General features: G+C 43.8%; 1 protein-coding gene across 4 annotated transcripts in view; it reads left to right on the top strand.

Moving 5' to 3' along the window:
• CFAP70 (cilia and flagella associated protein 70) overlaps positions 1-12,082 on the top strand; it is a 40,490-nt gene that overhangs the window by 1,300 nt on the left and 27,108 nt on the right. For 3 of the 4 annotated variants that reach the window (XM_084642279.1, XM_084642278.1, XM_084642280.1), the window contains exons 2-9: positions 990-1,119; positions 4,619-4,805; positions 5,211-5,309; positions 5,526-5,605; positions 6,733-6,909; positions 7,382-7,564; positions 7,952-8,046; positions 11,386-11,485. In XM_084642279.1, coding sequence (XP_084498405.1) covers positions 994-1,119; positions 4,619-4,805; positions 5,211-5,309; positions 5,526-5,605; positions 6,733-6,909; positions 7,382-7,564; positions 7,952-8,046; positions 11,386-11,485 — 1,047 coding nt within the window. In that variant the 5' untranslated portion in view covers positions 990-993. Of the gene's footprint in view, positions 1-989; positions 1,120-4,618; positions 4,806-5,210; positions 5,310-5,525; positions 5,606-6,732; positions 6,910-6,985; positions 7,022-7,381; positions 7,565-7,951; positions 8,047-11,385; positions 11,486-12,082 lie in introns of those variants that run through there. The other variant, XM_084642281.1, reaches the window with a different exon arrangement.

The following is a 12,082-nucleotide window of genomic DNA, read 5'->3' on the forward strand; positions in this document are numbered from 1 at the left end:
CCCAGCTGTCCCCCGCCCCCTCCTCCCGGGAACTGCCCCCTCTGGGTATCCCCCTGCCCCGGGAACCGGCCTCCACCGGGTATCCCCGCCCCCACCCCGCCTATCCCCTGCCCTGGGAACAGCCCCCCCAAGCTGTCTGCCCCCTCCTCCCGGGAACTGCCGCCTCTGGGTATCCCCTGACCTGGGAACTGCTGCCCCCCGCAGCTGTCCCCCACCCCTCTCCTCCTGGGAACTGCCCTCTCTGGGTATCCTCACCCCTCTATCCCCTGCCCTGGGAACTGCGGTCCCCACCAGGTATCCACTCCGCTCCTCCCCTTCCCCCGGGAACTCCCCCCCCCCCGGCTATCCCCATCCCTGGGAACTGCCGCCTTCTTCCCCCCCTCCCTCCGCGGCTGTCCCCTCTCCCCCCACCCCAGGCCCTGGGAACTGCCTCTGGGTACCCCGTCCCTCCCTGCCTCACTGGCTATCCCCTGCCACAGGAACTTACCCTCCAACACACTGTGGGTATACCTTTCCCTTGCCCCTGCTCTGGGTATCCCTTTCCCTGGGACCTGCCCTTCTTTGGGGATCCCTTCATCCTACTCTCCCTCCATAGCTAGATCCATCACACAAACGTTTGACATGCTCCCCGTCGTGTACCATACTGGGTTTATGCTTTCCATAAGATGTTTTTCACTTTGAGCTTCACACTGAAGAAAACTGAACTGTAAAAAGTGTTTCTGTGATCAGTAAAACTCTGTGCATATTGTGATGTTTCAACATCCAGGTCTTGAATCTTGTTCGAACGTGTTGCTTCTGTGTATCATTTACATTATTTTGAATTTGATTAGCTGGGAGAGGGGGTACTTTTAGAGAAAGTAGAAGAGCTCACAACACAAGGAATAGTGCCTCTGAGAGCATAGCAAGAGGCTGTGCTGAATTACTGCAAAACAAAGCCCAGAAGAAAGAGTATTGGTATGTTTAATTTTTTTCATTCCTTATTTCTGCAGAGACATGGCTCTTCTTTCTGGACAGGCTAGTAAAAGAGGATCCCTTATACAGGCTCCACCTTTTGCCACTGAGGCATCTCTGTCCCCAATCAAACCGGTACAGATCACAGTGTTCGAGGGATGTGACCTGGTAAAGGCTTTTGAAATGTCTCAGCTTGTTTGTCATTAAATATATCTGCTTTAGTAAATGGGGCAGGCATGAATTTTTATACTGTAAACCCTTCAAAAACTTGGTATGAGAACACAACACTGAGCAATCTGTAATGACACCAGGACCTCAGCATAACCCATAGTTACACAGCATACCTCTCTGTTCCCCTGTAGTGGCTAATCCATATGTAGAGTAAAGGAGCTTGTTTTTTGGTCCAAAAATCTTGGGTTCAATCCCCATCGACAGCCCATCCAGGAATATTGCATTGCGTGAACATTAATTTGAAACGTGGCCTGCCATGCCTCCTCCTGTATTACTATCAGTATCTTTACAACAGAGTTTTCTAAGCAATGCACGATTGCTAACATGTTATTTTCTTTTTTGAGTTCCACACCCTTTTTTGAATTCCACACCCTCACCAACAAAATACAGAGACAAATACTTATAAAAAAAATTTTTTAAACCCCCTCCATTGTTTCCTGATATGTGGGAAGATTCTGATCTCAGTTACAGTAATGTAAATCTCAAATAACTCAATTGAAATTTGTGCCAGTTTACTAAAATCAAAATCTGACCATTTGTGAACTCTGTGTCACATTACATTCCTGGCTGTCCTTACTCTCGGGTTCTCACAGCATATTTTTTGGTGGCCTCAGAGTGCAGCCACCAACTCTTGCTGGTGGCAGTACTGACACCTTTTCCTAACCTTATTTATTTTTCCTAAAGTTAATGAAGTAATATGCACATATATACATCCAAATCTTTGTAATTTATTTATGTAAGGTTTTGGGGTTTTGTTTTCAGACGCAATAATAAAAATAATGCAGTTATCTCTATTCTTTATTGGACCTAACAAAATAGAAACATAAATAAGGTGCTTTGCACTTTATTGTCTTTTTATTATTGTTTCTTTTGCTTTTTTGGTAAAAGTGGTTGTCTGTATAACAATTCTGAAGTGAATTTAAAAATGCTTTGACATAATAGAAGTCCAAATAATAATGAAAAACATATTTGCGTGGCTTGGGTCTGAGAAGGGGAGGGAAGGCATGGCTGCGGCTGGCCGGGGCTCCTCTGGGCAGGTGGGGGGACTCGGGGCTTTGGCCAGCCTGGAGCGCCTCTGGATGAGGGGTGCTCTGGGCAGGTGGGGGGGGGAGACACTCAGGGCTTCTCCGGGTGGGGGCTTGTGGCTCCAGCTGCAGGGGGCGCAGGGAGCCTTGGGGTTCTGGCTGCCGTGGGGTAGGGGCGCGGTGGAAGGGGTGCAGTCGGCAGCTAGCCTCCACAAAGGGGGGGCTCCACCCGCTGCCCATGCACCCGCCGCTTTCCTCCTCACCCCCCGCCTGCCGCTTGCCTCCTGTGTCCCTCCTCAGTCCCCCACCCGCCACTCACCTCCTCTCACCCCCACACCCGCCACTCACCTCCTTACTCCCCTGCCACAGACACCCCTCTGCCCGCCGTGAGAATACCCCACTCACTCATGGCTCATTGCTCACCTCCTCCCTCCACCGCTCGCAGCCAGATTCTCCCCCCACACACACCTGCCTCCTCACCCTGCTGCTGGCTTGCCACTCGCCTCTTTACTCCTCCGCCAGGCTCTCCGCAGGCCCGCAGCTCACCTCCCCCCCCCCCCCCGCTCGGCCGCCTGCCTCTTGCCTCCTCATTTCCCCCACTCGCAGCCAGCCCCCTCTTCCCCCCTCCGCTGCCCACCTCCTCACCCTGCTGCTGGCTCACCGCTCACCTTCTCACCCCCACCCCTTGCCTCCTCTGCTAGCTCCTTAAGCCTTGTGTGTCCCACCTGTGTCTCTAGAGAGGCGGTGCATGCAGGAGCAACAGGGAGGAAGGGGATGGGGCTGATGTTTTCCCCCTCTCCCCCGAAACTGCCATTGCCACAGGGAAACCCCCCCTGGTGGCCACATGAGGCCATGGTGGCCACAGTTGAGAAACAGTAGTCTAGAGTAATTGTAACAACTCAAGAAAAAGACCTGGGTGCCACAGTGAACAGAACAATGAAAATCTCTGCTCATTATGTAGCAGCAGTTAGAAAAGCAAATAAAATGTTGGAATGCATCTAGCTATCTGTCTAGGCATTTATACCATAGTATCAAAATACCTCTCACGCATTCATTGATTTATCCTTGCTAAGTCTTTGTGCAGTAGGGAAATATAAAAAGGAATGAGATGGGAAATAATACTGAAAATATTATAATGTTATTTTATAAATCAGTGGTACAACCTGAACTGGAATACTTCAGTTCTGGTCACCCCCTCTCAAAAAGAAAATAGCAAGTACAGAGAGGGCTAAGAGATGGACAAAAAAACCCAAAATGTTAAGAGATATGTAAAAACTTCCAGATGAAGGTACATAGAAGAAATTTGGGAATGTGTAATTAGAGAGGAGATGAATAAGAGAGGACATGAGAAAGGAATACAGAATAATGAATGGTATAGAAACGGTAACTTCTATTTAGGCTTTCTCTTAATGGATTAATAGGGAGACATTTAATGAAACTGAAAAACAGGAAATTTAAAACTGATAAAATGATATATTGATTACACAATACACAATAAAATCATGGAACTCATTACCACGAGGTATCATTAGGCAAAATTGCTTAGCAGGATTCAAATAAAGATTTGGCTTATATGGATAAGCATTAAAGAAAAGTTTGGCGAGGATATCAACTTTTGTGTTTTAGGGCATAAGCCAACCTCTATCTTGAGAGGGTTAGGAAATTTTTTCCCCCTGTGTTGAGGTTATGTCATAATTGTCCACCTCATCATTTCTTGCACTGTCTTTGGAGGCATCTGCTCCTGGCCACTGTCAGAGAAAGGCTAGCAAGGTAGGTGGACTATTGGTCTGATATACTTTAGAATTTCCTATATTCCTGTGTTTAAGAACACTGGTAAACACATGCTAAAAACTGTACCCTTCTTGAAAGCTACTAAGGTAGAGTTAATGAATCCATAGAATCCAAATATTTCCAAAAAGCTTGCTAAAATTCTCACTAGATTTCAAGGAGTTCTTTAGCTATACAGTATTCTAGAATTTCATATTAACACAACCATGCCATTTGTGAGCTACCTCCTCAGTTGTTTACAAAAATCAGAACCTTTCTTGAAATTATTATTATTATGTTGCCCCTTTGGATGAAAGTCAGTGTAGTTATGCTTATCTCTCTTCATCCATGTTGATGAAGACTATTACTTCTAAATGCCCCTTCCACAGCTGGGTGCTAGTAACCTCTGGGGCGCTGCAGAGGGATAGAATGGAGAGAAGAGGGTGAAATCTCAGTGAGATTAGAACTTTTCCTCATAAACCCATTCTTGTATGTGGAGTAACTGAAAAAAAACCCTTTCTTTCCCAAACAAGCATTCCTTAGCTCAACCACCTTCTGTGGACAGCTCTGGTTGTGAGCAGTTTGAAATCTGCCTTTTGCTTTAGAATAAAATAATTAACCTATTGTTGGTTTGTGTTTGGCAGAAAGGTGTCAAAGGAGACACTCCAGTGACCTATGTGCGTGCAGAGTATAACGGTGTTATCCTGGGTGACTCCCTGAAAATTGATGTTTCTTCAGATGGGACAGTGAAATATAACTTCACCACTAGCTTTGAATACAACTCTGATGGGCCAAACTCTCTAGATGACATCGCACACAAACCCTTATTCTGTAAGTAACTGTCACTCTAACTATCCATTCATATTTTCCCAGAATGAATCACTAGAGAATTGAAAGGAGCTCTGGCCATGGGGAGCTCTCAATATTCCATCCCATCTGCTCCTAGCAGGAGTCACTCATTAGAGAATGGAGTAGAAGCATTGCTGTGGGGAACTCTCAGCGACAGTACTCTATTCTCATCCTCGTCCAGCAGGACTTGCTTGAGAATGAAGTCTGAGCACTGGCTGTGGGAAACGCTCAGCTACTCTATCCCCGTCAGTCACTGGGGAATCAAGTAGGAGTTCTGGTTAAGAGCTAATACACTTTTTAAGCATCCTGAATGATCTCACTGTTTCCAGCTGCTGTTTTAAGGGTGATTGAGAAACATCTCCAGATTCTATGTTTTTCCCCCCCCAGTGACTGTGATTGAAGTTTTACCAAAGGAGAAGAAGCAGAAGGAGGAAAAGACTGTGGCTCTTGGTCAGGCTGTTGTGGATCTTCTACCTCTGCTGGAAGGTGTAATGTAGAATTCATACTGTGTCCACATCCACCTCTTGCTCTCACAAAGCTTCTTCATTGTAGCTTCACTTCTGTTGACAAATAATATCTAGTGCTGTCTTTAGAAAGTTGGATTATATGGGGGGCAGATAGCACAGTTTTTCCATTGAGTGAGTGATTTCACTACAGGAAGGCTTCAGACTTTATGCTGATTCTGTCTTTGTTTCTTCACAGGACAGTGTTCATTTAGAGCAACAGTTCCACTGCATCCAATTCCTGGCTCTCCACTAGAGAGCTTTCACCCAGATGCCAAGGTATTTGGAATTTCCCAGGGCCATTCACTCAATAATTCAACTATGCAGCTATATGGTGCAATTTAAATCAAAAGCTATGAATATTTCTGGAACTATGACTCAGCCATATTGCAAATTATGTATACATTATGGCAATACATATAAAAATTTGTGGCCCTGTCCTTCTCCCATTGATTACAATAGGAGCAGGATTGGGTCCATAAACCCTAATATATGCTGTACAAAAAACTACATTGAAAGAGCATTAATGTTGCAAAGTGAAGCACTGACAAATCAGAAAATGGCCTCATTTAAGATGCCTGCATAACCTTAACTCTGTCCCTTTGTGCAAACAAAATATTACATGGTCTTTTATTATTTTATCGTATACTATTTTTACTACAGGATCCCTGCCTTATTCAGCACACTGGTTGAACAGTGTTCAGTGAATGAAGCAATGATACATAGTGAATTAGGAAGTGTGTCTAATTTTAATCCAAATTCTGTTTACAATTACCAGTGTAAATTCATTGAAATCAATGGACTTTAAATTTACACTGGTGTATCTAAAAACATATTTCTGCCATCAGTAGACAGGTCAATTGGTATGTAATAAATGAGGCAAGTGCCAATCACACTGAACAGTGAAGATAACAAATATTCAAAAGTTACTTCATTCACTGAATGCCATCCATCCTATATGTGATCTTGTGATTAAATACTGTGTAATAATGTATATAGATAAAGGGCTCAGTTGAGGTTGCTTGTGTTAACTGTGGCATCTCCTGAATATTGAGTGATTCATTTTGCATCCTTAATGATCTTTCAACACAGCTAAGTTTTATTTAACTTTTCATTTGTTTATTAAGCAGTGACTGTGAGAGACATGGTCCCTGTCCTGAGAAGCTTACATTCTAAATAGAGAAACATTACAATTTGGACACAAATCATTTAATTGCCATAAGATTCATTTAGCACACAGTAATGCCCATTTGTTCTTCATTTGAATCAATGAATAAAATAATATTATAGATTTCTAGCTTAGGCAGACCTCTACTCATTTCCTCTGCAAAGACAGATGCATGTAACTGTTTAATAACTTCGCTGTTTCCAGTGGAATGTCACTTCAGTTTGCTCTTGTTTTGCAGTGTAGCCTTGAAGTGTCAGTGTCCATCCAAGAGCCCCTGCTTTCTGTATCGAAACTTTCAGGTGGCAACCTCCTCAGGGTTACATTGGAGGCTGCTTATTCTGTCCCTGAAGTGTTTGTTCCCACAGGACCCCAGCAAAACTACATGGTTTGCTTGCAAGTACCAACTGTTGGAGAGGTGGGGAACTGTCAATGAACTCTTTGTACATGTCCCAGATAGATCTTTGCTTCTGTGGTTGTGGTTTCTAAGATGTTAATCTGCATGAGTAATGAATGCCTATGCCTATTATGTGAGTATGTCCAACCGTTTCTGTGGCCACATAACTATATTGATATTTGTCAATGATTTTTCAGCTGTTTGTGTATATTTCTGTGACTTAGATCAAGCCCATTGCTGCCTGGTCTATGCGTCTCCATGGCAACTCCCATGTGCATGTGTGTTGAAATGGGTGGGATTTTCCTGTCTCTGTCAGTTCATGCAGTTTGATGCTTATACTTTGTAGCTTCTATACCTGTGTGGGCTGGAGCATGTTTTCCCAGCTGTGTTGCTATAATGCTGCTTTTTACTTGTTGGTCACACTTCACTATAGTGTTTACTTGCTTTTGCTCAGACCTCTGAATGAAAATCCTCTTCCTCTCTATCTCTCTAGAAAGAGTACCCCTTGATGTTCAAGAACGGTATCCTGAAGCTTGGTGGGGAAAAAGAGCCAATACCCCGGCCAAAAAAATGGCCCATTAGCAACATCCTGGCACCAGGAGCTCAAAACATTCCAGGCTCTTTTATTGTTGGTGGCCCCTATGAGGAGGAGGATGGAGAGCTCAACAAAACAGAGGTGAGGAAGAAATGACCTTGAAGCAGCCGGGAGAGAGCCCGAGTGCGTAGCAAAACTAATGACTGAAGACCTACTTTAAAAGATACAAAACAGGAGAAATGGGAAGCAAGGTCTGGAGGAGGAGACCTGGTGCTTGTCCAAGCACCATCACAAGCCAGGCTGCTGGTGACACAAATAAATCTAACTTTAATTGGCCCCAGAACTGTAGTAACCGTTACTAACTCATTTTGTTCACCTGCTGATTGTTTCTGAGTGGAGTCGAATTCTGCAATAAGTTCTCCCCTTGGAGGAGATAAGCATTTCACTGCTAGGCTAGGCACTGCCCATCCGTTGGAACACAGTGTACTCTGTCAGGGTGTGATTTGAACATCTGACTCTTTCTCCTAGGACAGGGAATTTAGGATTCAGGCAGAGAGCATAAAAAAGAGAATTGTTTGGGACTTGGAAAGACGCTGTTACCTGGACCCTCCAGCAGTACTCAGGTAAGAAAACAAAGGAAAATTCCCTGGGCAAAAAGTGATGGGGATGGGGAAGAACATATGAATTTCCAGACTGTGCGAGCCCTATGATTCATCTATTTCAGTATCTGTCTCTGGCAGTGACCAGCACCAAGTGCTTTTGAGGAAGGCACAATAGACCCCACTATAGATGTGGGGTAATCTGCCTAATCCCTCATAGAGCTTGTTTTAAATCCTGAAGCATGAGGTTTTATATCCCTTTCAGTACTTATAATAGTGAATGCTAAAAAAATTAAAAGTCTGGATATTTGTGTTTATCCATATAAATATCCAGTCCCACTGAATCTTGCTAAGTTTTTGACCTCAGTGTCATACTGTCACAATGAGTTCCATAGTCCAGTTATACATTATGTGTAGAAGTATTTTCTTGTATCTGTTTTGAATTTGCTACTTTTCAATTTCATTGAATGTTCCCTTTGTTTTTGAGCTATAAGACAGGAAGAATGGACATGCTTACTCTACCTTCTCTATAATTCATTATTTTAAACTTTTGTCATATCTGCTCTTATTAATCTCTTTTCTAAAGTAAAGGGGAGAAAAGAAAGAAAAACTCCAACATGTTTCAGACTAATTTGACAGTTAATAATAGATCTATATCAAATGTGCCATAGATGCAGATGGCATTGTACAGTGAATAAAATGTGCCAAACAAATGAGAGTCACAGCCCCAAAATGCTTGTTTTCTAAAGTCACAAAATGGTTTGTTCTGTCCAGTGCAAAGGGTCCCGAACAAACAGAGTGGAGTTTGGTCTTTATAGTTGGATGCTTTTCAGGAGGGGGAAGGTGGTTATATTCAGGAGTGTTTTGAAAGAGAGGGAGGACTTGGCTCACATTAAATGGAAGGCTATTCCAGGCATAACAAATAGCATTAAAGAAGACATAAGATATCATCTGTTATAATGAACTTTCCTCTTTAAACCTGACTAGCTCTCTCCCTGCCCTAAGTGATCATCCTAGCTTATCAACAGAAAACTATCCTGATGCAAAGATAGGAGGAATAGTAAGAGGCCATCATGGCTGCATTGGGAGTTCTTTAATGACCTGAAAATCAAAAAGGAATCCTAAAAAGTGGAAACCTGGACCAATTGCTAAAGATGAGTGTAAAAGAATAGCAGAAGCATGTAGGGACAAAATCAGAAAGGCTAAGGCACAAATTGAGTTATGCCTAGCAAAGGTCATAAAAGGCAAGAAGAGGTTCTATAATACATTAGAGGCAAGAGAAAGGTGAAGGAAAGTGTAGGTCCACTACTTGGTGGGGAAGGAGAGCTAATGGACAACACAAAAAAAGCTGAGGTGTTTAATGTTTTTTTGCTTCAGTCTTCCCTAAAACATTAATTATGACCAGATGCTTAACACAGTTAATATTAACAACAAGGTGGAAGGAACACAAGACAGAATAGGGAAAGAACAGGTTAAAGAATATTTAGGTAAATTAGATCTATTCAAATCATCAGGGCCTGACAAAATGCACCCCTAGGGTACTCAAGGAACTAGGTGGAGCCATAGGCACCGACTTCCCCTCTGCCCCGTGAGTGCTTGACACCCCCCTCACCCCAGCCCCATCCCTGCCGCCCCTGCACCACCCTTGCCCCGCCCCAATTCCACCCCCTTCCCTCAAGTCCCCACCCCTGCCCCACCTCTTTACCACTTCCTCCCCTGAGCATGCCACATCCCCACTCCTCCTCCTCCCTCCTGGAAAGTCCTAAGCGCCGCCAAACAACTGTTAAGTGGTGGGCGGGAAGCGCTGGGAGGGGAAGGGGGAAGGGTGGGGATGCGGCGCGCTTGGGGGAGGAAGAGGTGAGGAGAGGGTGGAGGCGGGGAGAGCTTGGCTGCCGGTGGGTACGGAGCCCCTGCTAATTTTTCCCCATGGGTGCTGCAGCCCCGCAGCACCCATGGAGTCGGCGCCTATGGATGAAGCAGTCTCGGAACCATTAACAATTATCCTCAAGAACTCATGGAGAATGTGTGAGATCCCAGAGGAGTAGAGAAGAACAAACAAAGTACCGATCTTTAAAAAGAGGAAGAAAAAGGACCCAGGGAATTATAAACCAGTCAGCCTAACTTTGATACCAGGAAAGATACTGGAATAAATTATTAAATAATCCATTTGTAAGCACCTAGAATTTGTGGATGACACTAGGCTAGCAGGGGTTGCAAGCACTTTGGAGGACAGGATTAGACTTAAAAACAGTCTTGAGAATTGTTCAGAATCAACAAGATGAAATTCAGTAAAGACAAGTGCAAGGTGCTACACTTACACACAACTACAAAATGGGGAATAGCTGGCTAGGCAGTAGTGCTGCTGAAAAGGATCTGGGGGTTATACTGGGTCACGTTGACTGTGAGCCAACTATAGATGCAGTTGTAAAAAAACTTAATATCATGCTGGGCTGTATTAACCAGAGTGTCATAAGTATGACCTGGGAAGTAACTGTTCTATTCTACTCAATGCTGGTGAGGCCTCTCCTGGAGTACTGTGGCCAATTCTGGGTGCCACACTTTAAGAAGGACATGGACAAGTTGGAGAAGGTCCAGAGGACAGTAACAAAAATGATAAAAGGTTTAGAAAACCTGACCTGTGAGGAACAGTTTAAAAAAACCTGGGCATGTTTAGTCTTAAGAAAAGAAGACTGAGAGGGAGCCTGATAACAGTCTTCAAGTATATTAACGACTGGTGTAAAGAGGCCAGTGAGCAATTGTTCTCCATATCCATTTGAAGGTAGGACAAGAAGTAATGGGCTTAATCTGCAACAAAGGAGATTTAGATTAGATATTAGCAAAAACTTTCAACTATAAGGATAGTTAAGTACAGGAATAGGCTACCAAGAGAGTTTGTGGAATCCCTAGAAGTTAGACAAACACCTTTCAGGGATGGCTTAGGTATACTTGGTCCTGCCTCAGCTCGGGATGATGGACTAGGCGACCTCTCAAGGTCCCTTCCAGCCCTACATTTCTGCGATTCTATCCTGTGATTCTATTCTTTGTGATTTTTACAGCTGAATGCTGTGATAGCACAGCCAAAGCACTGCGATTTACGATGGAGAATGAGCCATAAGAGCTGATGAACTCTTAAGGAATAACATTCCTGTTTTCATGCAGCTGTCCCTGCTAATAAAAACTGAAAGTTAGTATAGAACATTTCACTGGGGGCATTGGTAGATTTTTTTTTTTAAAGAAAAGTATTCTACCAGTTTTTCTTTCCATAGAGCTTACTGTAAATGTGTAGCCTCACTTTCCCTAAGTGGCACAAGCTAATCTCTGGACTGTTTTTCTATGTCTCAATTGTCTCATTTGGTGTGGCAGCTTACAGAAGCGCATTGCAGAATGCCGGTACTGGCCAGTGGAGATTACCAGGGTCCCTATGGTTACTTCCACCAAAGGGAAATCTAGCAAATTAGACAAGGTAAATATGCCTAGAGGTTTGTGTATGTGCGTATGATTGTATTTTGGTGCTATTTTCCATCAGAGGTTCTGCTAAGCTAAGAACAGTTTCCAAATGGCAGAGGTGAGTTAGGGAGAGCTAGAGGCTTTGGTAATGGAGTAATAAGCCTTACAGAGCTGTCAAACAAATAGCAAGGTTTCAAGTTACAACACAGAACTATCTTGTTAGTGCTCTTTAGTGACAGGTTTCAGAGTAGCAGCCGTGTTAGTCTGTATCCACAAAAAGAAAAGGAGTACTTGTGGCACCTTAGAGACTAACAAATTTAATTGAGCATAAGCTTTCATGAGCTACAGCTCACTTCATCAGATGCATTCACTGGAAAATACAGTGGGGAGATTTATATACATAGAGAACATGAAACAATGGGTGTTACCATACACACTGTAACGAGAGTGATCAGGTAAGATGAGCTATTTTACCAGCAGGAGAGCGGGGCTGGGGGGTGGGGAGGGGGACGTAACCTTTTGTAGTGATAATCAAGATGGGCCATTTCCAGCAGTTGACAAGAATGCAGACGTCCTCCTTTTCTTTTTTTAGTACCATGGCAACTGAAGAGGG

This window comes from Lepidochelys olivacea (assembly GCF_965140295.1).
Source record: "Lepidochelys olivacea isolate rLepOli2 genome assembly, chromosome: 10".
Lineage (NCBI taxonomy): Eukaryota > Metazoa > Chordata > Testudines > Cheloniidae > Lepidochelys > Lepidochelys olivacea.